Source organism: Dendronephthya gigantea, unplaced genomic scaffold, assembly GCF_004324835.1.
Source record: "Dendronephthya gigantea isolate DGI-Jeju-01 unplaced genomic scaffold, DenGig_1.0 000067F, whole genome shotgun sequence".
Lineage (NCBI taxonomy): Eukaryota > Metazoa > Cnidaria > Anthozoa > Malacalcyonacea > Nephtheidae > Dendronephthya > Dendronephthya gigantea.
Genome location: NW_021163077.1, coordinates 591263 through 618152, shown reverse-complemented (window position 1 = coordinate 618152; position 26890 = coordinate 591263). Strand labels below are relative to the sequence as shown.

The following is a 26890-nucleotide window of genomic DNA, read 5'->3' as shown; positions in this document are numbered from 1 at the left end:
ACACATTATACATTGAGATTTATATATATAGTAATTGTCTTCTCTTAAAAAACCTATTTATTATTTTTATACTTTTGAAATAAAGCATATAGAATTCTTAATGTTGACTTCAGATCCTTCGAAACAATGTCTGAAAACAAACAATAAAACAAATAAATATGTTTTGCATATTTTAAGAAGTATATGTTTAGGTTGATTTAGAAAATTCATCCAGTTTACAGCAGGTATAAGTTTATTACACAGGAGGATTAATGTACCTTCAGCAGTACATCTTGGATATGGAACAGATGATTCATCCATCAGTTCAAAGGCAAAAGACACATTTTTAACCTAGAGAAATGTGAAATACAGGTTTCATTTGATAGGACAGAAGGAAAATTTCAAACTTCAAATATTTTAAAAAAAAAGATTGACGAACTTTCTGTTCAAATCCTGATGGAGTGACTTTAAATTTGTACAGAGGGACAAAATATCCTTCAAGTAATCCAATGAGGAAGATCAGATGAACACCATCGTGAAACTAGAACAGATAAGAGAACTACAGTTACCACTACTTCAACTAACTAAACTTGTTTTAAAAAGGGGGGGGTAGTATCACCTGCATAAGCACAACAACATACCTGTGTATCAATATCATTGACTTCTAGATTGAGTTTTGTAAGATGGCGATTGACAAAATTTTGTAAGGACTAGATGAAGAACAGAGCATACAACATAGTAAGGTGAGAAATATTTATCATATTTGAATGATCTTACAAGGTACCTTTTTCACTACGTTTAATTTTTCTGGAGCATTTTCAAACAATGCATCAAATGCATCTCGCTCTGAAATGAAAAATAACAATGAATTTGATTTGGATTGTCTAGGTAGTTTTTCAATAAAAAATGAATATTTGAGTTAATGAATGAAATCACACACCTCTTCGACGTTGTTTTTCCAATCTATATGGAAAAAGGAAATGGGTTGAAGTTAGACAGAAGTTACTGGTAAAAAAGATCTATTTGATAATGCATAGCCCTGGGAAAGTTGGGAGGTATGTATAGTAAAATGTGAAATCTAAAAGTATCAAATCTTAACACTAACTCAGCTTCTTCCGTATCCTTTGTAATTTGGATCTTTATCCTTCGACTGTTTAGCAAACCCTCTTGTTTCTAAAACATATTTTCATGTGAACCACTAGTGCATTAATTAAAACATCTAATTTTAGTACAATTGCCAATAATTAGCCTGCCAACCTGCACAACGACAACTTTCATATATACTCCGGGGGTGATTGGATCATTGGGTGAAAAATGTTCTTTTAATGCAACCAACAAGTGAAGGATTGATACAATGTCCTTATTATGGATCTCTATAAAGAAGTAATTCAGCACAAATTGGGTTAGTTTTAGCTTTTTACATTGGCTTATTAAATAAGCTTTATACTTGTTGCTGTCCATTTGGCATCACTTTTTTCAATTCTTAGTAGCTGTTCCACTTTGTTTAAAATTATCTCCAGTTTTTCAATCTACAAAAAAATAAAACTATACTTGCACAAACAGCGTACTTGCAGTCCTTAGCTATTAATAGCCAACCTGCACTACAAGTATCCCTATAACCTAACATTTATTATGTTAAAGATGGATAGAAATAGAATATACACAACTTTTGCATGTATATTGTAATTATTTTTACCATTTTATCAATGGTTTTTAAAGATTACCTGTCCCCCTACAGACTGAGTCACCTCTGAGAACTCAAACTTTATTTTTGCCAATTTTTCTATAAAAACAATACTATAATCAAAACAAGTTGCACATAAACAAATTTGAGAATACAGTTCCTTTCTTAAAGTAAGAAATTACCCATTAGTATGGAAAGTATTTGTCCATCATATAAATCCTCATCAATTTCTCGAACAACAATTCTTTTCTCAGCCAATTCACTGTTAATCCATTCAAGTAAGTTCTGCAAAGTTTAAATACAAAATAATAAATATAGTATGAAAGATAGTGGGTAGTTGAAATAGAATATAGAACAGCGGAAACCATCATCACCTATTCTTAGCATGACAATAAATTATGGCACTCACATTCTTCAACTCATGAACTTTTGGATCTTCTAAAGAGGCCGGTTCAACCATGGACCTTTCTTCTGTCTCCTCTAAAACCATACATCACAACAACGTTTGATCAGTATTATCATTGTTACATATAACAATTGAATGTAACAATGTAACACTCCTCTCTATGCTAGTTTCTTGTTAACCTCTTTGTTGGGCAAGCAACACTGATCATTCTCAAAGCACTGAAATGGATACATTTTGAAATGACGTATTGAAGCTGTAATATAATTTGGTTACCTAGTTTAAAGCTGTTGGGTACAATAACTGCAGGCGACAAGGGTGTGTCAATTGCATTCTTTCCTTCAGTTTCCAATGCATTCACTACAAAATAAAGAATTGTTATCTAATGATCATGTATGTTGGAATAAGAGCCAATAGATACTTCTTGAATACCATTTTTCAGGTTATGGTGTTCTAGTTTCATTTATCTGCATGTGACTATGCCCTTAAATCTTCTAATTGACTTAAAAATTGCGTATTTAAGTCTTCTAATTATTTATTGAACACATAAACAAAATACCAAACTATATAATGTAATATATATGATAAAACTTCGTAAAAGAACGAAGAGATATGTGAGTAATGAGAGACGTAGTTAAACAATCGAATATTGGACCACATATGAACGCTTTGACAAGAATCGTCTATAACAAAGGTGTTTGAATATGGCTCTATTATGATTATTATACAACTGCGGGAAATCGATTCTTTACTATGGCAAAAACCATAAAAATCTATGGTTGGTTTTAATCAAAATTCTAAATGAATGATTAAGTATATACGACAGTACTTAGTTACGTTTTGCTGCGCTTAGCAGGATTAATGTTAATGTCGATATTATGAACAGGATTTTTGACATGTTATGGTATATAAATAGTCGGGCAGACGAGCACTCGAGTCGCAGTAGCGGGATTATGGGAAACAGAGAAATACCCCCAAATACCTTCATCTGTTTTCTTTCGGCGGGTTAAGGTACCCATCCAACCCTTAACACCCTCTTTTTTCGATGCATCTCGCTTTAGAGAGTCGTTTGGACTTGACGTGCCAGGTTTCGGACTCGGTAAAGGAGGGCTCGCAGCCATGGTCTATTTGTGTTGTTTAGGTTTTCAAAAGAGGAGGATTAATATAATTTATGCTATTTTCAAATACCGAAGCTTCCGAGGATGGTCCGGAATTTTCCGTTCGCTGATCTGATAAATAACACTGGATGATTGTATTTCATCATCGAAATATTTATCGAAAATTTTTCGCCGAGCATTCCAGAAAAAGCGCGAAAACAAATTCAAAAATGGCCGCGGTAACTATGAGCGTAAACAAAATCCTAAATGCAGTATAAAATGCACCTAAAGTTTGTTTAAAGTTTTATTTTGGGTTAAAAATGCCTCCCCTGGATTGGGGGAGGATTATGTCAGTTGATTTACGTAGTTTACAGGATAATGAACAAGAATCTGAGGAGATATACAATGTTATTTCCAGGGTACGTTTTTGTTACTGAAAAATCGTTGGGCTTTTGCATGATAGCTTGGCATTTTTTCCCTACATCATGAAATGCATTTGCACAATTCGGAAATGTTATATAGTTCTTGCACATGTGTTCATATAGAGAGTAGGGACATGTTCATTGATTAAGATTCTCCCATTAATATTACCAGGGTCCATTCAAAGTTTCAAACTCGACGCTGAAAAGACGCTATAAACACGAAAATCATATTTAGTACTTAAGTCTATGTGCAGTTCACTGGTACATTACATAACAATATGAAACCTACAGTCTTCGTAGATTTGGCAAGACAATGATGTGTACATGGAATAACATGGCAATTAACACCTGAATGAAATTCAACTAAAAAAATTAAAAACACAAGCGACTTTCTGTTTTTGCATAGCTGCCATTATGAAAACAAAAGAAGCATGCTTTATTTAAATACTACTACTGGGATTTAGTAAACCTGTGGATTTACCACCCCAATGCAAATGCAATAGTGTAACTTGACATCTTTTAGTAGGATGGCAGCTTTGGTGTCATTTCCATACTATCAGTGCTCCTGTAAATTGCTTTATTGTATTCTCAAAAGAAAATTCACATTCTGCCTGCTCAAATTGGCTGTAAATGATGTTATTGATGTAATATATTTACAGTCAAACAGCAAATTGTTGAACAGAAAAAATAATGGCAATCTTGACAAATGGCCATGTTTGGGATACAGTTTTTTAGTTTCTTTTGGTTCAGGCTGGTGCTTATCAAAATTTGGTTAAAACAAGTTTTATATTCTGCTTTACTAGGGTAATTTAGATGCTGAGGCTGTCCAGGACAGTGCAAAGATGGAGAAATTGTTTTTGTTGTCTCAAATGATTATAAGAATAAAGGCAACTGAAGCAGCAATAACAAGTGAGGAGATTGAACGCATAACAGACAGACATAATGGTGAGCAACCTTGCAAGCATAGGTTTTGGGATATAACATACTACCCTGATATTTCCAAAGTTTGGAATGCATATATTTTTGATAATGCATTGTCTGTCATATATAACTATGAAGACAGAATTTAGTGCAAATTAAAACAAATAAAAAGATAACGTTGATAAATGGACAGTGGTGTAGGTAGTAATCTGGACAGTTTAGACTGTTTTCACACACAAAGAGCTCAAAAATATTAGTGCATAGCAGGACAGAGTCCCAGACTGTTTTTAAAAGCTGCTGAAAGTAGAATCTCTAATAACATTAAATGGCATAGGTTCATAGCAAAATAGCAATTTGAGACCCTTAATTTTGTGCCTACAAGCATTTTTTTCAAGCCCAAACAGTGATGAGACACAAACATGGCTGATTCCACTTGTTTTATAATGTTCATCACCCAGATGAGTTTTTTAAAATCAAGTTTTTTTTAAGGTTTGACAGCGCAATCCATAAAGCAATAAAACTACACTTTAAGAATAGTTACAAGATTTACTCAGGTTCATTCCAAACCACCACTAAAAAAATACATAACTTAACAAAAAATCACTGTTCGGTTACACTGAATTCCTGACACTTTTGTGGCACAGATTAGGAGGAGTCCTAACACACCATTACATATAGCTTGAAGGCCTCAAGCCTCAATGCCTATGATTCAAAGACAGCAAACACGAGGATGAACTTTCTGTATATTAAAAGTATCATGCCCAGTCTGTAATGTAACACTTTGTCCTGCATATTCTGAACAGCTGCATTTTTTAAAATATTTATATCCTAACACAATTTTGGTTCTACTATGGTTCGAAATTAATGTGAACTAAAGTTCTTGTTCGGAATATTGGAAAAAATTTTGCTTTCAGATCAAGTAGAACGCCTAGAGTCGGAGATCCGGCAGTTTCGCAAACATTCCGGTGGCAGTGAACAATCCTTCATGAGGGAGATCCAGATACTCGAGGAACGCAATCGAGATCTTGAGAAGGCCGTTGGAAACAGCGAGAAACAGCTTGTGGAAGAAAGAAGAAATCACGATCAACTTTCTGGGAAATATGAACAAGTGGAAAGACAGAATAAGGAGTTGAAAAGAGAGGTATGCGTTTTATTGGGCAGTTCACCATCGAGGCTACCTTCTGTGGTGATATATATACATCAGCAAGTTACGAACCTCAAGGATGGGACTATTAAGAGATGATCTTATTATTAGTTCAGAACTAGCTATGATGTTATAATGCTACCCATTTTAAGTTTATTTAACACTCCTTCGGCAAGAATCGAACCTATTCCTCTATTTCAGTGATTTCAAAGCAGTGTTCGACTTATCATTCAGCTTCGGATAATCTTCAATAAAGTTAGGTTACGTTATTAGCATGTAAGGGGTGTTTTAATAATATAGAATGTTTAGGGGCTTATAATGTATTATTTTTCACACACTCTCTATACGTGTAAGTAAATTCTGCTTCTCTCTAATCATTGAAGGTTGAGAGATGTAAGACGGACATCAATGATTACCATCGTCAAATAGAGCAACACCGTGACAGTCTGATGACACAACATGGAGGGGATACTGAACTACGATCTAAATTGTCAGAAAAGAACAAAGACCTCAATAGATATCTGGATGAAATAAGGGTAAAATGAATGCTAGTATATAAAGCAACGACAACACCTCCGCACACTTTCTCACAAACACTTCTTGTACGAACAACCGCCAAAGCACGCAGCGACAAATCTTTCGCATTCATAGTTCATACAGCCACCTCTTCACTCGCCTCCGCTCAAATGCACCTACACGTTTATCATCAGTGACAACTTACAAAAATAACGGTCTCAACATTTTTAACCTAACATTAACGGCGTCGCTCCTGGACCAAAATGAGTTTGACTTTGAATTGTAATAAAAATTCTCGATAAATCCCTAGATATTAAAGGACTTTAAGTAGATGTAATGGAAATTTGCAGCATATTTATCCGGCCACTGAAAACGGAAGGATCTGAAAACGTTCTCCAGAGTTGATGTAAAACAATGAAGTTTGTACTTTGGAATCAAATAACTTTTCGTTTTCGTTTTTGTGTTTACTTCTGGACGCGGATAAATATTTTAACGGAGAAATATTTTTGCGTTTTCAAATTCTTCCGGCATCGTGTGGACGGGATCTAAATAATGTTGCGGTATATTACATGTATTTAATATTGAGGAAATGCAGTTTATTCTCTCTTGCAGTCTTTGTCAGATGCCAACAGTGAACTGGAGGATAAATTAAAAGAAGTCCGTACCGACCTGCAAGACTCCGCCATGGAGATGGACAGAATGACGGAAGAGTACACAAAGTTAAAGTCGGTCTTACAGCAGACTGATGCAATTGTTGAAGAAATGAGAAAGGAACGAGATGTGCTCAGAGCTCAGGTAGGTATCGATCAACTTTCATTGATTTTACCAATCACACTGCCGGATTTCTGTTTTCGCTTTGTGTCTGTTGCGCCAGCAGACTTGCTTACTGGACTAATGTAGGGGGGAGGTCCGGGGGGTGATGAATTATAATAATGTGGAACAACGATTCAGAACCAGATTTTTGATTGAAAAATTTGAGCAACGTAAACGTAAAAGAGTTCAACACATGCCTTGGGTTAAATAAAACAGATCTAATATTTCATATATTTGATAAACATCTTTCATCTAACATGATTTAAAAATTTATAGAATAGCTGAGAGTGTGTGCCATATTCCATTTTTTATTTAAAAAATTTAAAATATCAGGTCATATCTTATCAGGGCACCAATGTCGATTAATTTTAATTAGACTGCAGTCTTTGTGTAATAAAAAACTGTAATTTCAGGTGCAAGATCTGAGAGATCAAGTTGCGTCCAAAACAGACAATGATGATCAGATTTTATCTGCTGTGAATGTCAAAGTCGAGGAATGGAAGGTATATATCTCTTCTATTGAGTGGCACCCGTGAAAAAAAGAGGGCAGTGGGGAAATAGGTGGGGTGTATTGCATTTCAAAAATTTTCCGCAAAGGCGAGCTCTCAAGCGTGTACATTTTCTGGTGCTATTTGGTCGAATTTTGGAATTGGAACTACATAATTCAATATATATAGAATAATGTAAATATCCGGTCTATGATTACATAAGTAAATTGAAGGCATAGCACAAAGCCATGTATTTGTCTACAGTAGGTGGTTTGCAATTGCCCCCATCTTGGTTGATTTTTCAAAACATGTGTGTCGTCGTTGCTGTATTTTAATACCCGCCCAATAATACGACAGAGATGATAAGCAGTTACAAAATAAACAAGGAAAAAGTAAATCGCAGTTTGTTCTCTTGAAAATCAGAAGTAAACTTTGTAGAGTCAACCAAGATGGCGCCGAATAACTGATTATGACGTCATATGCAAAGCAAGAATTATTCAACAATGCTGCAGACGAACTTGAAGTTTTTATTCAGTAATATTTACCGGGCCTGAGAAAGCCAATCTGTTGTAAAAAACACATTTTTTAGCAAGCGTAAACAAACGGCTAGACAATTGTACGGAAATTTCAATAAAACGTTGTTTCATGCAAGATAAGATTGAACAAAATTATGCACAAGTTTTATATTTTTACCTCGAAATAATTTTAGGCTGAATATGTAGTGTCGCTTTTCTCGCTCGTACGCGTTTTAATTCTTTGAAATTACTTATTTCTCCATCTGACAAAACGACCGTTTTTGAAGAAAACCGCTCAGGTGCTTATCGCGTGATAACCCGAGATCGCTTCACCAATCTGACAACCATTTTCAAAAATGACCTTTGATGTTATGCTAAGAATAACATTATATTCAATTGTGATTTGTGACGTGTAAAGTATTGACTTGATACTTTACTTGAAGATGAATTTCTTCTATATAAACTGGCCTTTAGTGAAATGTGCGTACGTTATACTTCATCTAGATGGTGATCGCGAGTAAGGATGAAGAAATCGCCAGCCATCGGCAAGAAATCGAGAAACTCCGGAAACAGGCCGCGGTCTCGCAGATAGACGCAGATAAACAGACCATCGTGACGCTACGACGTGAGTTGGAGGAAAAGAACGAGCAAGTGGAATCCCTTGAGAAACAGTTGCAGGGTGTCTCAAATGAAATGAAACAAATCACAGAACAGATTGAAGATATCAAGCACCAGGCTGATAAAGGTGAGCTCGTCTTCTCATACGGAGCAGGATCGTTTAATTTGGTAATATTTTTTTAGAGACCGCATATATAGGAGGGCCGATGGTCATGAGGCCAGGCGTGGAAGGTTTTATAGTTAATCTAGGGTACATCAATCCTGAGTAAACACTTGCACGACGAGGGTTCATCATGACCTTTATTTTCTCGATGTTATTGGGGTTTTTTTCGACTACTCGCAGGTCTCCCCTCAGCATTTCAACAGAAACAGATCAACGAACTTCACTCGACGTTAAATCGCGAGAAGATGACGGCGGTTGTCGAGCGTAATAGAGTCAGGATGGCCGAGACAGCTGTTGCCGAGAAAGACAAGGAGGTCAATGAACTGGTGACGAAATTAATGCAATATGAACGAGGTTTGTATGTTTACTTTGCTCCAGAAAAATCAAGTTTGACATGGGTTTGCAAAACACGGCAAACATCGCAATCGCCAATCACGATCGGCCCGCATAGATATTTTTCCGAGATCCGAGAAGAGTAAAATGCATTTTGAACTTCATCACATTATTACACAGCCACCTTGGACAAACTATTTGCAAATGTGAAATTGTTCGATACCCAGTGGAATTACATTGTTTCGTGAAAACAATACATTTGAATGCATAAAAATCATACTATTTAGAAAATTTCGAAGAAAAAATTGTAATTTTCGTCATTTTTTCGAAATTTCAAAATTCGGTTCGCATAACCAACTAATTATTTCTAAACATTTATTATCAATGTGACATTTCATAGGCGAGTATGGCCTGTCTCAAGCGGTGCAGGAGATCAAAGATCTGAAAGCCAATCTCAGAATGAGAGATGAGAAGATCGAGGGACTTACTTCACAAGTTAATCAGCTTGGTATCGCGGTCAACGATACTGAGACTGAGAACGAGGAGCTGCGTGAAAGATTGGGACTGGATCCCAAAGAACCGCTTGATACCGCGGCAATCAAGGAAAAGAAATTGATCAAAAATCAACAACAAGCAGCTTTGAATCGCGTGTTAAGTAAAGAGGTGAGTACTCTAGATCTCGCCCTGTCTGCCCTTTGCCGATCTTTTTTTGAAGGGGGGGGGGGTGGCACCAAGGAGAAAATGATGGTGCTGGGTTAAAAAACTCATTGCTGGATAACACACTATTTAAAGAATATAGGATCAACAGGTCATAACGTCAAAGGAAGACTGTTTAGGATGAGTTTAGAATTAATTTGAAGGGGGGGGGGGGTGGCACCAAGGAGAAAATGATGGTGCTGGGTTAAAAAACTCATTGCTGGATAACACACTATTTAAAGAATATAGGATCAACAGGTCATAACGTCAAAGGAAGACTGTTTAGGATGAGTTTAGAATTATCCATTTTAAAATCACTGTATATCTACTTTCGTGTGCGTAGGTCGAACGCCTGGAGGAAGAGAGATTGGAACTGAAGAGAAAGCTGAGAAAGCAAGCATTACACCGTGGTCAGCGGGCTGTTGAGCTTGGATTGACAGTAGAAGACCTCGCTGTGGCTGAGCTCAGCGATGAAGGGGAACGGAGCGAACTTCGTCTAACTAAGATTGCTTCCGAGCCAGGTAGATATGTTTCCTCGCTGTTTTGTCAAATCACATTGAAATCTCATTTTAGAATATCAAGAGCATATATATTACTTTATTATATGGCTTTTCAAAATCCTCTATTTTGAATCGTTGACGAGCGGTCCGTAAAAACCCACATCCGGACCGTGGTCCGTATATTCTGTATATGGACAAGTATCCTGGATGTCTTAGGCTGTTCAGCCATATAATAAACCGATTATTAACCTCGCTTGTTCGCACTGTACTGTGAAACCTCGCTCCTTTGTCGCTCGGTCCATACTAGAAAAGCCTTGGTCTGATATTTCACAGTAGAGACCTCACGGTCGGTCAATAATAAGTTATTATTCGTAAGTATTGTGAGGCAGTTACTAAAACTCACATTTAAAAAAAAATACGAGAAAAGTCTACGTTCTAATGTTGTAATAGTGCTACTCAGTCGGGCAAGCTGAACTAGCTTGATCACGTAGGGAACACCTGAGTCATACGCACTATCGTTAGTCCACGTTCTCTTTGCAAGTTCTGACTTTGAATTGTTTTTGCTTTAGCTCTGTCATCGTCGAAAGCTGACCAACTGCACGCAAACAACAAGCGACTCAAGAGTGAAGTGGAAAAACATGAACTCGAATCAAACAACGTAAAAACACAACTTAAGAAACTAAAGTCGGAAAATAAAGATTTGAAAGATGAAAATCACCAACTGGAAGTTGGCTTGCGAGAAGTGCTCGGACAATTACGAGAGAACCCGATGTTACAATCAGAAGTTGGCGAGGTTTGTTTAGTAGTTTTGGTTTGAAGGGCTGGTCTAAACACTTTTTTCGGAAAACTGTTCACCACGGCAACATGCCCTTATTTTTTTGTTTCTGATAAACTTACATAAAACCTCTACACGAAATTTATCCGCACACTGTCGTGTGTTACTGTTGCAGAATTCTACTTATTAAAGCTTTAATATCCTAAAGAATGTTGTAATTGCTGTATAGCTATATCCTGTGTACTTTTTATGTATATCCTTGTTTACTATTTTTTGCGCACAAGCAGAAAATAGTCTTTGAATTCTCTAGTACAGGTCTGAAAGTCCTAAATAAGGTTACCTACAGCAGTCTCGTGTTATCAAATGACAAATGATCCGACCATTGATTCATAATTTTGTCCTCCCAGGTTTATCTCCGTGTACCTGCTCTCGAGAAACTCATTGCGATGTTCGAGTGCCGAAGTGCTACGGGCCAGTACGATGTTCACGTCGAACTGCGAGCGAGTATCGAGCAGCTGGTCGGGCGAAACGAGGAATTACGACATGAGTTACAGAGAGCACGCGACGAGAGCACAAACTTTGCGGTACTTGTGGATAAAAAGGAGACCAAGGTATCTCTTGGAGATATATATTGCTATGCATTAAATGTTATTATACGACTTCCCTTCCTAAGCGTTCGTTATGCGATTTTTTATAACTGCATTGCAAAATCTGACTAATACTTAAATTATGTGAGAAAGCTAGCGTTAATGCCCGGCCACTGAGCCCCAACTCGTTAGAGAATTTTAATAAGGAGTGCTAAGCTCCCCGATCCCCTACCTAATACACCTCTCACTGAAGGCTTGGGATTTGATCACTTTTCTGTCAGATGTTTATTTCAGGAATACAGAATGTAGTTAAAGTGCTGATAATTATTTTCTTGGTTTAACAGATCCGTGAGTTAGAGGTGGAGATCTCAAGTTTACGGGAAGCTGGTGAAGGTGTGATCAAGATTCAACCTTTAGTGCTTCCTGAAGGAATGTCACCATCGTCTACTGAAGTTATCAGTTGTTTGAATGAATACCTCACTCAAGCAATACAAGTAAACCTTATTATTGTGTTGTTATGAACTCTATGTATAGGCCGGGGACCTCATGTTGGTGGTGTGGTGTCTAGGTGTAGTATATATGGCCGACCTTATTGACTCTTCACAAGTCCTTGAAACAAGCTGGTTACATGTATGTGCTAAAATCTAGCAACTCTAACATATTCCCCTTTGGAAGTAAAAAAAATTTATTGCTTTGGAAGTAAAAAATATGAAATTGTATATATCGGAAACCAAATGCAGGATATTTATAACGATCATTTAACTTCACCTTATCATGACCTATTACGTGACTAAACCAGGCTACTGTATCGTGTGGTGTGTGCGGTGCCGTATATGTGATGGGGTTTGACATTATGGTATTGTGTGGTGTGGTGTGAGGTATGGTTAGGTATAAGGTGGAGTACAGTAGGTGAACTCCCAAGCCTATTTTTATTTCATTAGGAATGCGCGTTGAAGGAGACCCTTCTTACCAAACTCGAGACAGAACTGGAAAACTTCAAACGTAAATTCGCCGTAATAATCCACCAGAAAGGCTTACTTTATCAAGATTACCTGAATGAGAAGAAGAATTGGGAAAACGAGATGAAAAAATACCAGGAAAAAACAGACGAACTGAAAAGACTTCGTGAAGCAGATGGGGTTAGACTCCTAGAGTACGACCGATTAATCGAGAATCTAGCGACGGACCCTGAAACACTGAAAACTCGTGTAGGCGAGCTCACGCGCAAGATTACCGTTTTACGCGTAAATGAGAAGTCGTTAGCACGGAGGTACACCGCAATGCAAGAGGTCGAGAACTCACTTCGAAGAGAGAATGAGAAATTGAAGCGGGATATATTAGACATGGAGGGATCGGTGATGGCTAGAGTGGGATATTTAGAGAGATATAAAGAGACTGCAGGGTACAAGATGGCTGTGTTACAGAGAAGTCTTGATGAGAGTTGCCCGATGACTGAACTAGAGGCGGTGAACAGGGAGCATAATGAATTGACCGCCAAGTATAGAGACCTATTACAGAGGGAGAATGCTCTGGTTGAACGATCTAGCAAGTACGAATAACCAAGTTCATTTTCATCATTTATAAAATGCTCATCTTTAGGCCTGATTCACACTGGCTCCTAAGAATCGATGTGATCCATTGTATTATTTCCGATAAACAAAGCTTTTTGCGCACCAGTGACCTCAAACAAGGCGACTCCCAGATTCTTAGGACAATTGTGAACCAGGCTTTAAAGTCTAGGAAAATGATCTTTCGTTGGTCCAGTGTTACTGTAAGTGGGAACCTAAACCAAAATTAGATAGTTATAGACTGCTTTGCTTAAACAGCCATTGAGAGGGAGCACTTACCACAGGAGAAAACCAACTGAACTCAGTTCTGTCTGCAAATAACCTCTATCAGTCCTAAACTGTTCTTCCTTGATTTAAAAGCAGTTTGACGAAGCACTGGATATCTTAAAACACATGTTGAGGAAGGTGGAATTAGTAATTAAATAAGACTCTTAGTTAGGTATCAAGAGTTTAGAATTTATCTATCATCTCCTGCTCAATCACGCTTACTGAGGCCGATTGATTTATTATCTCGACAGATTAGAGAGTTTACAATCCGACGTCAGCGAACTACAACACGAGCGTGAGCATCTTATGAAAGAGCTTGAAAACGAAAAACAAAAGTGCCACACTTTGGATCAAACTTTGGCCGATCTGTTAGGGAAGGATGGTAAGACTGGCACTAGCGACATCAGAGCTGAGGAGATCAACAGTATCTCACGTAAACTCGCAACACTTGAGATTAAGGTAAATGGTATTGTATAGCCTATGCAGGGGCCGTGGGAGACTCCTCTGCCACTGGGTTGCAAGTATTCATATATTCACGTTCAGGATTATTACTTTCTTTTTAAGTTTATTGTTTTTACGGTCTGTCAACAGGAATATATGAATATTATAGCCCCATCCCCACTTAAGGATCTTCCGCGGCCTCTGATATGTGCTGTTCTAGTTTGTGAAGAAAGATAAGTTGCCATATTTTGTGTGTGATCTACTTAAAAATGAAATACTCATGCAATGTAGGCATGGAATATACAATCCTCTCTGGTTTAACTTTATCTCTTATTGACAATAACTTGTGCAGGAGTTGAATGAACGTCAGCGAGCGAACCATGCATCAAAAAGATATGACCAAGTACGAGGAATTCTCCAAGACATCGAAGAGCGAAATAGTGAGCTAGAAAATAAAGTTGAAGAGGTGCTCTTATTTGTCTTTTGTTATTAGTATATATTTAGTATCTAGCGTGTTTCAGAGCGCCAAATGGTGTTCATTTTTCTTTCATAGCACATACATTTAAAGTGCCTATACCATGCATGGTAGCGGATTTTGAAAAATCCGCAACAATGGTATGGGCACTTTAATCATATCGCACTTTGTATCCGTTGCCACCGCCACATGTAATTAAAATAGTTTTCACATCGAAATAAATTTCACGACATTTCCATATCCACCTATGGATGAATTACTGCATTTGCAGATACAACTTTTGTGTATATGTAGCATATATGGTACAACAGTAAATACACGGATAAATTTTACGTTTCGACCTTCCTCAGGAGAGTTGGTATACCACTCGTTATATACTAAAGGCCATGTTACACGGTGCAATTTTTCTTGCAACGTGCAATGCAACCCTACTTTTAAGAGATGTAAATTAGTGCAGAGTATCCAAAATGTAAGTGTAAGGAACGTACATTACATGCATATGGAATGTAATAAACATAAAAGTTTCGTAGTTGCCAAATTTTCATCTCTCAAAAGTAGAATGTAAGAAAACGTGCACCCTGTAACATGGCCTTAACTCTTCTGACGATCGAAGACCCTCAGGTCAAAACTTCGAGAAGTGTTTCTGTCAATTTTAGGAAGTTGTTATAGTACGTACTTTTGATGGGTTGTTTGGAAACACGCGGTTCATTGGTAATATTTGTCTATATTTATCATGTTTTTCATTCTTTCCATAGCTGACGAGGTTAAATATCGAAGCTCAACGAGTCGAGCGGATGCTACGCTCAGAGCTCGAAGGCGTGGTCACCAAGGACCTGCACGAGGCAGTTCTGAAACGACAGCGCCTCCTGGAAGAGGAAGAATCTAAGCTTAAAGTAGAAATGATGAGGTTGAAAGAAATTTCCGAAGTTGCGTCACATCAGGCGGAAGCGCTCCGGGCCCAGCAGGAGTCACGTGACAAGGAGCTGACGTCACTACGGAAACAGTTGTATGATATTCAGATGGAGAATGATGATAAAACCATCATTGGTAAGTGAACGAAGCATTTTTACTTCATTGACCGTCTACCAGTAAAGCTGTCGAAGATGACCATAGGACGACAGAAATCAAAGCTTTGCATATATTGAGCTAAGATATGTTTCGACCATTTTATCTATGTCCAAAACCGCTTGCTTTTATCACTCAACAGACATCATACAAATTATATTTATATGCATTGAATACAATTTGCTCCTGTAGGTAAGCTTCATCATCACATCGTTGCGTTACAAGTGAGTGAAGGAATGGCCATCAAGAAACTAGAAACAGCTCAGTCTAAGGTACTGTCCGGCTTAATGGGACATCGCATGTTTATTTAACAATTAAAAAAGCACAATCTATCGACAAAAGGTTTTCGGTAATCAGAAATCTTTGCATCTTAATCTGGTATTGGTATTTACTACTTCAGGAAGAAATCTGAACTAACTCCAGAAAGTTTTATATCAGTTCTAAACTATTGAGATACAGAAGGATCTTTATACGAGATACCAGTGTCAGTCTTTAACTTCCCCCAATGGCCTTGAAGATGCATTAAAAATGCAAGTATATTTTGTTTTTTAGGTTTCCAAACTTGATGCCCACATTCTTCGCCTGGAACAAAAACTTGACGAGAAAGATCAAGATCTTTACCACGCCAAGCTTGAAGCAAGAAATAAAGCGAAATATCTGAAACAGACCATTCAAGACTTAAGACGACAGTTTAGTGGATCCTTACCACTCTTGAAACAAGAAAGATTTGCTGATGCCATGAGAAATCTGCAAGAAAGCAAACTGAAGCTGCAGCAAGATCTTGATAAGGTTAGCCATAGAGCCCACTCGGCCTCACAATGGTACGCCATGCAATCAACTAGCCAAAGGAATCAAGATATCATTGACTAAAAACTTTTACCAGCAGAACATTTACCCCAGAAAATACGATACATATTCCTAGGAACAATATATTGTTAAGTCTTCCTCAGTTACTTTTCATCTTTGTTAATTATATCAAGGCGGACGTAGCGCCACTATTCGCATTGGCCAATTCTGTCGCTAATTATGTTAAAAGCTATTTTTTTGTACAACCGATCCCTTGAATGTAACACTGTTCACAAAGAAGATGTAACTACAGCACTCAGTTATCAAGTCAGTCTTGTATATTTACTATATGTAGGCACACAACGATCGTGAGCAAGTCTCATTACAACTTGTGGAACTCAAAATGAAGCACACGAACCTCGAGGAATTACTGAGTACACTGAGGGACGGTAAGGGAGCGACTAAGGTTATCGAGTGGCAAAAGAAGATAGAAGAGATCCGGATTGCAGATCTCAAATTGAATAGAAATATAACGAAACTTCATGAACAAATCAAGTTCTTGGAGAGTTTGAATAAAACTCAGGAACATTCTCTGGTGAGACTGGAGGAAGAGAATGTTAGAATGGCCAAGGTAAGTGAGGGAATAAGCAAGGTTTTGGTGGTAGCGCAGTTATGAGAGTAAAAATAGTTTAAAAATTGCTTTACATATAAAAATGAATTACGTGGTATTATGTATACTGAAAAAAATTATTTTACAACATATTTACAAGCGTATTTTACATATTACATATTTATTCAACATATTTTACGTATTTTACAAGCGTATTTTACATTAACCTACGTGATCTTTTAGGCGTACTATCTTTGACTTTCTTTACGGTGTAAACCTAGACTGGATATGATTAGAGTCTCTCCTAAAATTATAAACTTCTGTAACTATTGGACACCTACATACTATTTAGACAGTGGTTCGTAACAAGAGTCCTGATGTTTCGCTTAGTTTCGATTCTTCGTACAGCATTACTAGGACAGAACATAGTTACTGTGCAGCTCCATACGTAGTTACTACATCATGATACGCTTTCGTTATGGCTGACGTCACTCCGCAATTTTGTCATACGAAATAACAATGAGAATGCCTAAATGTTAATTGTTTATTATCACCAGCTGTATTCAAATTGCGAACTTGGTATTTTGTTTCTCCTCATTAGCATCACGAAGAAAGGCAGTTACTCTGGGATCAACGCGAAGTGGAGCTCGAAAGATCTATAGCCAAGCTCGAACAACAGCAAGCTGATATGGCCCAGGCCGCTTTGCGATTCGAGGAAGCCACAGGGTCAGTCCCAGACCCCAACCTGCCGATCGCAAACCAATTAGAGGAGGCGATCCGACGCATTAAAGATCACGTTAAAATAATAATTGGTTGTCGACACGAAAATAAAAACTTGAAAACGCAAGTCGCCGAAATGAAGCACGCTTTAGAGGAACACGAAACGAAAAACACGCAAAACGCGAAAATTATCAATGAGCTTCGCTTGAGGTTGCCTGTGAGCGAACGGCTGGCAGTGACCGAGCAAGTGGAGAGTCTAGTGACTAGGCCTCAGGATTATGAAGCTAAGAAAGCCCTGCAGGTGGCCCAGTCTACAATTTCGAGTTTGCAACAGATGATTACAAAGAAGGAAGAGTCCATATTAAAATACCAAGAACTTCTTAAGGTATCGTGAACATACTTATTTATGGTATTATCGGGTGGTCACACACGTTACACTACTTTTGTAAAGCCAGAAGAAGCATTAATATAACGTGTGTGACCCATTCCTAGTGTTGGTGGCCCATTCTCTCACTCGAGAACCGTATAATTTTTCTCTATCCAAATGTACAGTTATTATTTATGGAATTGAATGCCGTTTCGCCTGCGGAAAAGCCACGATTTCGGAAAGATGGCGGGTGTACATATTACCTGATGTTCTTTGAGGAACAAACATAAACTAAAAGTTTTTTTTGTTTTCGTGTCATTTTTTCAAGTCTCAAGGTACACTTTTCAAGTTTTTTCAAGGTGAAATGTACATCCGCCATATTTTCCGTAATCGTGGACCGAACCTTTCCGCGCTTGTTTGATGTTCCTTCACAGGATCGATGTTCCTTTTGGTAAATTAAAAAGCAACTTTCTCTCTCTATAATGTGATTCTGATCCCAATATCTAAGGACTGTTAGGCTAATAATCATTAAAATTGGGTATTGGATAGTTTCCCTCGTGTTACTATCTATATTGTCATCTATGACATTTATAGCCATCATCTTGATAACCATCTTTGTTAATTACTTTCAAGGAATCACGCAACGACCTTCAAGCTCAAACACAACAACACAAAGCCGAGATAAAACAACTTCAAGATCGTTTACAACTCGAAGCTGACGAAGCATTACGTAAATTTAAGGCAGATCAACATGACGTAATCAACCGCGCGAGCAGCTCGCGACCTGGGAACAATGAAATAAAAAGACTTTCGGAACTTGAGGAGATCGCAGCCGAACAAGAGAACGCGCTTGCTGCGGCCGCTGAAAAATACAAAAGGACTAGGGCTGAAATTGGGAAAATCCAAGTCGAATGCGAGGATAGAGTTGCGGAAATAACAAGAAATGCGGAACAGAGCGTCGCAAGAATGGCGGGAAAAGTTAAAGAGCTTGAAAATGAACTCGAATCACGAGAACAGAATTTACGGGACCGTACAAAAGAGAACGAAGCTTTGGCGGAAGAACTCGAAGCTGCCCGAGAGGCCAACGCCCGCGCTCCGACCAGAGCCATGAAGTCTTTAGTTGAACGATTACGTAATCAGCTTATGATCAAAGACAAAGAACAGAAGACACTTAGTAAAGCTCTGAGACAACTGAGGGCTGATATGGTCTCCGCTGCAGAGGAAAACCTGCGAGCAAATACCCAGCTTGCGGGCGAGGAAGTTAATGTGCAAATGATAGTAGCGCGGGAAACGGCTGAGTTGCGTGAACGCGTGGAAGGATTGAGCTCTAGACTTGAAAAAATGAAAAATGATGTTAAGAAATATAAAGAAAAGGAAGTTCATTTGATGGAGGAAAATAGTAAATTGAAAAAGGTAACTATGAAAAGAAAATCTAAGGCATGTTATTCAAAATAGATCTGTCATTTTATTCAATAAGCAAACAAAATGTTTTTAACCCTAAAACAACGATACTGTTTACAACTACATATTCAGTGCATAACATTCAAGTTGACTCATTCGAAAGAGAGATGTAAGAGTGTTATTTGATTTTGACTTATCCGCCGTTTAAGGTAAACGGGCTTGATACAACCGGCTTGGTTGTATGAAAGCCGGATTGCGCTATCCACTGGAGAGTGATTTTTTCAACCTTTCTGAAAATACTTGAGAAGCAATAAAATTTTAGCTTTGGAAGCAACAATTATTGAAAAGGATTCTCAATTTAGGAATACTAAGGTTTAATCAAAGTTTCAGCTAACAACGGGCGATTTTAGCGCGATTAAAAAATCCACTATTTGGTGGATAGCGCTATCCGGCTTTCATACAACCGGCCCCTGAAGTGCAATAAAAGCACGATTTACAAATTTATACTATGCATTAATTAAGAAAAGGTTGCCTACTAGATTACTTCTTAACCATAAAAACAAAGGTGAAATGAACAGGGAATCATTTCATTTCTGAAAGGAGGAATGAAGGGATCAATAAATATCTCTTTCAGGATGTAGAAAAGAAGAAGTCGGCGCTTGTTCAAATGGCAGAACAACAAGAACGTCATGAAGACGACGGTCGCGAAGATGTTAAAGAAGAATTGCGAAATGAAAGAAAGAAGAGACACGAGTGTGAACAACGTGTGGGGGAATTGGAGAGAAAATTGCAAAGAATACACGAGAAATATAAAGAAAACGAAATGAAAGAACAGGAGGATATCAAGAAAGAAGAAAAACAGAAGGTTTGTGGCTGATTTCATTGAATAGGACTTTCCTATTTGGATAGGAGGGATGATCGATAAAAAACGCGGTAAATTTTGAATTTATCCAATAATACAAAAGGGTGGGTTGATTCCCCCTCCCTCTCCCATTTATTAAGGGGTAGTATTGACTTATTTCAATTGACATTGCATTTCATGTTTATAATTTCAAGTAATAGTGCCAAACTGGATATGTCTTTACCATTTTATGCGTTTATTTATTTTGAAAATGACAATTTCAGACGTAAATTCAAATTAATTGCTTCTTTACCCTTTGACAACTAGCCGCTTAAATTCTGTCCCCAGCCAGTCACAACTTAGACAAGAGCTATTTTTCCTTAGAGCCAGAAAGTGAGCGAGGAAGTCTTGAAATGGGAGGAAGGAAAGAAGTGGCAGCATAAAGTAGAAACTTTGAAAACAAAGCTGATGGAAAAAACTAAGGAATTGGAAAAGGCTGAAAAATCTTTAACCTTATGTCGTGATGCTTTGAACCGAGGAGATAGAGAGAAAACAAGTTTACAGAACAAACTAAAAGGGTAAAGAAATCTTTTTTCTGCTTTTCGTTTCTTTCTGACTGAATATTTCAACCATGTGGTCAAAATACTGTAACCCAGTGAACTCTAATACACGTGGAGCGATAACTCAAAGAGAGGGGTCAATCCAATTCCGTATAAAACACTACTTTCATCTCTCCAGCGTTTCCTCTCGCTCGGCTGCTGACTCACCGATATTACATCGTGATGAAGTCGTCCAAGATTTGAAACAGAAAGTTTTTGACGTCGAGAGCGAGGTACATTAAATACCCTAATTGATAACTCAGTTTTGCACTCATTACCGTAATTGGGATATTGACAGTCAGTACAATCCTCAACATGATAAAAATTTTTTTTGTTTTTTTCACTTCAAACATAACCTATTAATTTTCACTTGTTTCACCAATGTTTCATGTGACGTAATCCATATTTCTGAATTTTCATATTTTATCCCTCTCTCCCCTGCTCTACCTCTACAGTATATTTGCCTACTTCGGTGAAATGTTTTTATATGGATTTCTGAATGATGAATGATCTCTCACTCAGGCTTAGCTATTGGGGGAGAAAAATTCCGATGTTTCCATACATATGAAGCATGCACCTATTGTGATATTTATTGTGATACGTCTCCAAATCAGCTCATACTTTTCAAGTATATTTCCATTTCAGAATCAAGAGCTGCGAGAAAGGCTTGCCCTGGATCGTGATGTTCGACAACAGGTCAGTTCAAAGATTAAGAAAGACTACTTCATGTCATGAGTGTCTGCTTTTGTAAGCCACTATAAGTATGTTTTGAAAAACTTCATGATTTGGCACAAGACTTGAAGAGAACATTTCAAGACTTGAAGCACTGATAACTGATTGTACACTTTCAACTCCTTAATTAGGAGCTTGACCTTCAGAATAAAGACTTAAAAGAAAGACTAAATCTCCTTGAAATACAACTACGACACACTCCACCGGAAAAGGTAACTTGTCTGCAATAGCATTTTCCTGTTTGCATCACTGTCCTAGGTAAAGATTGTGATGATGCTACTAAAATACAACCTATATTCATTGAAAATCCAAGAGGGCGAGGCGTAAAAGTGAGACACTGCTTACCTAATAGGCTTCACTTTTTTGAGGATCGTTTTCTTTTTAACACCAGGAAGAATCGAGCGTCGTGGATAAAGAAATATATGAAAACCTTGTGAAGAGAAATAAATCTTTACAAAATCAACTACTTGAAGTTCGAAAGGTAAGATTCTTGATTATACAAACTGGTTTGCAAAATGTTTTCATGTGTAACTCCTTGTTAACGATTTCCTTGTAGGAGAACATGGAACTTCAATTTAATCTGGAACAAGCAAAGAAAGAAAATCCTCGGCTAAAGGTTTGTGTTTTTAAACATTCATTTTTATGTTAACTCGCACTTTTTAACTGCTTGGAAATGCACTTTTTCACGAACGGACTTTTGCATTCGCCCGGTTTATTCTTACAATTTTATATAGCAACCGAAACCTCGTTTCAGCCACCAGTGCTTTGATCATAATCTTAACGATAATGTCCAGACGTAATGAAAAGAGTTTTAAATTGTTATATTTCTTCAATTTGACAAACTTTCTATACATACTTCACCCATTTTGGTTCTCTAATCTCTATGGTCCTAAATGAATGTGAACTAAAAAGTCAGTGCCCAGAAAAATTGGAATTTTCAAATTGGAGAGCCCTGCTTTGGTACGATCAGAACTGATGCCCAAACCCGTCCGGATATTAATGTCTTTAATCCAAATAAATGTCTAGATATATCTGTCGCTGCAGCCAAGAAAGTTTTGCTCAAACTCATAATAATATCTCAATACATATATTGTTAACTTTCGACACTATGTACAGTAAAAAGATAAAAAGATAAAAGGTAAGGCGATTAAAAGTACTAGTTTCGTCCTTCGGACCTTTTCAACAAATCGCCATATAGTAAACAAATGTTGAAAACGATGTTTTTTTTGTGTCGAAAGTTAACAATATATGTATTGAGATATTATTATGAATCCAAATAAATCAAACTCAAAAACACTTCTGGTATTCGTACCTAATTTTATTATTGCTCAGGCTACCAATAGAAATGCACGGGCACCCATTTTTAGCTGTACCATGCCGATAAACTGAGTGCAGTGTAACGGCTAAACATTCATGACAATATTCACTTACATTGTTCAGGCTCGCGTTGCCGACCTTCAAGAGTACGTGGATATTCTTAAATCCGAATTGGAGGCAGGCAAAAAGAGAGAGAAATCTCGAAAGGTCAGATCCTATAGTTTTCATGAACAATAAGACGCGAATATGACAGTTCATATAGTTGTCTTTTAAAAATACATGGCGGGAAATGACTTTATACAATAAAGACGCTTCCATTTAAGTGGTCAAAATAGTAAAATTTCTTATTCCGTGGTAAGTACCTGTAGAACAGCAAAATGAAATTTCGTTGCATTAAAGCAATTTTTCTTGCAACTTGCAATGCAATTCGACTTTTAAGAGATGTAAATTAGTGAAGAGTCTTCAAAATGTAAGTATAAGAAACGTCCATAGAGTTGTAAACATAAGAGTTTCGTAGTTGCCATGTTGCCGTGTGCCGTGTAACAGGACCTGCATGATCCATTTTGCCGTGCAAAGAGAAGCACTCTAAGATACATTGAAGTCTGTTTTCTTATAGAAAGGGACGGGGATGGGTGGTCAAAGTATTGAGGATATGGAGCGAGTGATAGCGGCTATGAGACGCGTTGTGGAGAGATTGCAGACTGAGAATGATAATTTGAAAAAACATCCTGTTTCTGGTGGAAGCCAACTGAATGATCTAACTAAAGAAAATAAAAGACTCAAGGTTGGAGCAAAAATCTTGAATGTAAAGAACCGTTTGCTGCATGGCATGCTGCGATTTCATATGCGATTTTCTTCTTTTGAAAAATGTGAACGAGTGAATTAAATACGCATGTTCAAATATAAACTCTTATACATCAGAGCATTCGTAACTAATTACTCGTTCACAAGAAGAAAATCGCAGCAAAAATTGCAAGACTGTGTAAACGGCCTTAAATTTGGTTCCATTATAAAGCTTTGATCAAGAGTTTTCTTGGAAGAAAGGATTATTCACGGTGTCTAAATACCACAGGGCAGTTTTCAAGATTTCTTTATTGTTTTTAGCACGAGTTAAGCAAACTCAAGCAAGGTCATCAGTCTTCGGTCAAAGGATCGGAGCTGGCAAAAAGTTCTTCCAAACTAGCGAGCGAGCATGATAAGTTGAGAAAGGATTTGACCAAGGAGATTGAAAACAATAAGACTTCGAAAATTAAAATGGCAGGTCTTGAAAATACTTTGAGCGAAAAAGACAATTACATTGAACAGTTGGAGCAGAGATTACAGGAAGCCGAAGACCGCGCACCAAATCTAGAGGGCCTGGATACTAAACAGTGGAAATCTGCGGTTGTTACTCGTATGTTTGAACAGAAATTAAAATCGATGGAGGGTGAACTTGAGAAAAAGGTGTGTTTCAAAGATTGTTTCAACGGCTTTTAAACCTTTTCAAGTTTTATTGTTGACAGGGTGCTGCAGCCAGAGAGGAAAAGAATTTTCCGGGGGCATATATTTATATATTCATGTTAGCAGACCGTAAAAAGAATTTCCAAAGAAACTAATAATGCTGAACGGGAATACGAATATCCTCCCCCCACCACCACTAAACGATCTTCGGCGGTGACTGGGACTAGCTAACAACCTGACTGAATCCCGGCCATGTTTTGGGTGTAGCACGTGATTGTTCGGTCCTGTTTTCATCGATCTAGGGCCGGTTGTATAAAACTCTTTAACTACATTTTGCATAGTGAAATCCTAGTTAACTCCGAAATACCCGACTCTGATTGGCCAATTCTGTCCTTAACTGCAGTTAAAAGTTAACTAGTCTTTTAGCCTACTCGCACCAGATGAGAGGGTCAGTTTCGAGATTAGGGTATCATCAGTGGTGTCACACTTCGTTGTAGACGAATATGCTGAATGACATCAAGGAACATCTGCGAGGATCTGGGGAGAGAGAAGCCAAATTACTCAGGAAGCAATCTGAATTAGAAGAAAAGGTATCTTCAAGATGTTTTAAACTTGGTGATCTTGTCTGTATGTAACTTCACATCAAATGTGGAGGTCCAGCATAAACAAGTTGCTGTGGTCATAGAAAGATTGATATTTCTATCATAGACATGTCTATTTTTCTATTAACTATGCTGTGGTTGATATCTAAACTATATTTGTGGTTGATAACCCAAATTCTCGCGCGATACCTCCCTCTTGGTTCTTGCTTTATGGAAGTTTTTGAAAACATCTTTCATCACAATTTAAAGCAATTTTTAGTGTAGATTTTGTTGAACATGAACCAATGAGTAAGTCAGCGAAATTTGTTTTACCAAATTTTATAGATTGCCATTCTTGAGAGATTTCCAACAGATATTAATCTAGACAGCGATATTGTAAAAGAAATGCAAAACATGAGGTGAGAAGTCAGATCTTGATTTGATGTCATAGATTTTTGTAAAAACCCTATCATGGATCATATTCGGCCCTGACATTTTCCTTTACGTCCCCACTCTTTTTATTTGAAAGTTTTCGACTCCTTCTTTCCGAGCGAAATATATTTTGAGTGATAAGAGAACTGCTTCTTTCATTAAAACACGGACTTTTAGAATTTTTTTGTCAAAACTTTTTTGGTGTTGATATGTGTCTTTCCCTTAAACCGTTCAATGCTTTTCGAATGATTGTGGAATTTTTCCCATGAAAACAATGATATTCCGATTATTAAAATACATCGTTAGCATGCATTTTGGACATTTTGCTCAAGCTTTGCTCAACGATTTAGAATTATTTATTTACACACGATAGACTTCATTTGGCTAGCGTTGAAGCCGAGAAGAATGAGCTACATTCTCATTTGAAACGATTAAAAGAAATGAGCCAAGCGGAACAATTACCTGCAGACATGGTAAGGTGTTATTAACGTATTGTACATGGTAATTGTTTAAACAACCTCGTACCCGGGGTTGTTTTTATTGATATCAGTAATTATTTAGTGTTAATACTGTAGAAATCCAAAGTAGTGCATGTTTTTACCTCTGTGCTGGCATCCTAGGATCAAGATGATGTAATGCATAAGCTGTCTGACTATGACAACACAATGAGGAAAAACACAGAACTTGAAACTAGACTGAAGACTACTGAACTGGAAAGAAATAGACTAAACTCGGAAGTCACTAAGGTAGGATGCAAATTTTTGTTGTTTCATGTGAGATTATGACCATAAAATGCGTATCTGCCCTGCTCTTTGTCAGCTCCTCTTCATCCATCTGTTTAATTTACCATTGAAATTTACCATACCATAGCACCACCACATGATATGATATTATGATATTACCACATTTTCGCCCCAGTGGGAAAAGAAAATGGACACTATTGTGTATATGGTTCACATACGGCAAATGCAGGACTTACATCCCAGGTTACCTGAAGTCGAAACTACATCCCATGCGAGTCTACCCTAATTTCATGACCACATAAGTCAACTAATATGTCACCAAAATCATCGTCAATATATTAAAACAATAGCTTTATGCTAATATCTTATAGTTACGCAAAGAACTCGAAGCATTCGATCCAGCATTTTTTGAAGAGATCGAAGATTTGAAGTATAACTTTCAAAAATCTGTAGAACGTAATGTACTTTATGAAAGACAACTTCGGGAACTCTCTAGACAGTTTGGTGTTCATGTGACGATACCCAGTGACGATGACCATTAACACCAAATAGTGGAAGGTACTCTTCAAAACGCGAGGCGGTTGCTTTGCCTCATTAATGTATGGTCACGTCTTGATGATAAGTGGAGGTCAACTTAAGTTGAAATGAGGGGAGCGTTGAAATAAGAGATAAGTAACGAGATGGAGTGTGAAATGCGTAGCCTTGAAGTGAGGGAAGAGAGGGATAGGCATCTTTAAGTGAAAAGAGGGAAGCGTTGAAGTCAGATCGGTAAACTTGGATGAATGGTGAATGCACAGATAGTCGTATCATAAACCTGTTAGGTTTGGAGGAACAGAAAATTACAACAAATT

At 37.5% G+C, this 26890-nt stretch overlaps 2 protein-coding genes across 4 annotated transcripts; one reads left to right on the top strand and one right to left on the bottom strand.

Annotated features, from left to right (window-relative positions):
* Positions 1 to 4: 4 nt before the first annotated feature.
* Positions 5 to 3206, bottom strand: LOC114531025 (beta-parvin-like). Its single transcript, XM_028552658.1, has 14 exons — positions 3049 to 3206; positions 2343 to 2426; positions 2073 to 2143; positions 1846 to 1948; positions 1704 to 1762; positions 1427 to 1508; positions 1237 to 1352; positions 1085 to 1152; positions 920 to 942; positions 764 to 825; positions 621 to 689; positions 419 to 520; positions 258 to 330; positions 5 to 130 (listed from the first exon to the last, which is right to left on the bottom strand). The coding sequence occupies exons 1-14, from the start codon at positions 3185 to 3187 to the stop codon at positions 54 to 56; spliced, it is 1128 nt and encodes a 375-aa protein (XP_028408459.1). The 5' UTR covers positions 3188 to 3206; the 3' UTR covers positions 5 to 53.
* LOC114531023 (centrosomal protein of 290 kDa-like) lies at positions 641 to 26890 on the top strand. 3 transcript variants are annotated; one of them, XM_028552652.1, is made up of 39 exons: positions 641 to 717; positions 957 to 1034; positions 1209 to 1381; positions 4389 to 4530; positions 5421 to 5647; positions 6034 to 6186; positions 6779 to 6961; positions 7393 to 7482; positions 8487 to 8727; positions 8944 to 9117; positions 9497 to 9759; positions 10136 to 10313; positions 10862 to 11085; positions 11475 to 11678; positions 11999 to 12148; positions 12596 to 13203; positions 13741 to 13948; positions 14283 to 14396; positions 15161 to 15452; positions 15663 to 15742; positions 16023 to 16259; positions 16612 to 16887; positions 17468 to 17971; positions 18587 to 19366; positions 19989 to 20219; positions 20580 to 20773; positions 20934 to 21027; positions 21440 to 21490; positions 21658 to 21738; positions 21918 to 22007; positions 22083 to 22142; positions 22967 to 23050; positions 23460 to 23627; positions 23948 to 24286; positions 24781 to 24873; positions 25210 to 25283; positions 25670 to 25769; positions 25917 to 26042; positions 26411 to 26890. In XM_028552652.1, the coding sequence occupies exons 4-39, from the start codon at positions 4428 to 4430 to the stop codon at positions 26579 to 26581; spliced, it is 7245 nt and encodes a 2414-aa protein (XP_028408453.1). In that variant the 5' UTR covers positions 641 to 717; positions 957 to 1034; positions 1209 to 1381; positions 4389 to 4427; the 3' UTR covers positions 26582 to 26890. The 3 variants fall into 3 exon arrangements, with proteins under 3 accessions (XP_028408453.1, XP_028408455.1, XP_028408452.1); XM_028552654.1 differs by having other exon boundaries at positions 659 to 722; XM_028552651.1 differs by lacking the exons at positions 641 to 717; positions 957 to 1034; positions 1209 to 1381 and adding an exon at positions 3404 to 3582.

Excerpts from the sequence above, each read along its gene's own strand:
- LOC114531025 (XM_028552658.1), bottom strand. The coding sequence starts at position 3,187 with ATGGCTGCGAGCCCTCCTTTACCGAGTCCGAAACCTGGCACGTCAAGT. Across the intron at positions 1,949-2,072 it reads AAGTTCATGAGTTGAAGAAT|AACTTACTTGAATGGATTAA; the intron begins GTGAGTGCCATA and ends TAAACTTTGCAG. Across the intron at positions 1,763-1,845 it reads AATACTTTCCATACTAATGG|AAAAATTGGCAAAAATAAAG; the intron begins GTAATTTCTTAC and ends TTGTTTTTATAG.
- LOC114531023 (XM_028552651.1), top strand. The coding sequence starts at position 3,484 with ATGCCTCCCCTGGATTGGGGGAGGATTATGTCAGTTGATTTACGTAGT. Across the intron at positions 20,220-20,579 it reads AGAAAGAAGAAAAACAGAAG|AGCCAGAAAGTGAGCGAGGA; the intron begins GTTTGTGGCTGA and ends ATTTTTCCTTAG. Across the intron at positions 21,028-21,439 it reads TTTTTGACGTCGAGAGCGAG|AATCAAGAGCTGCGAGAAAG; the intron begins GTACATTAAATA and ends TTTCCATTTCAG.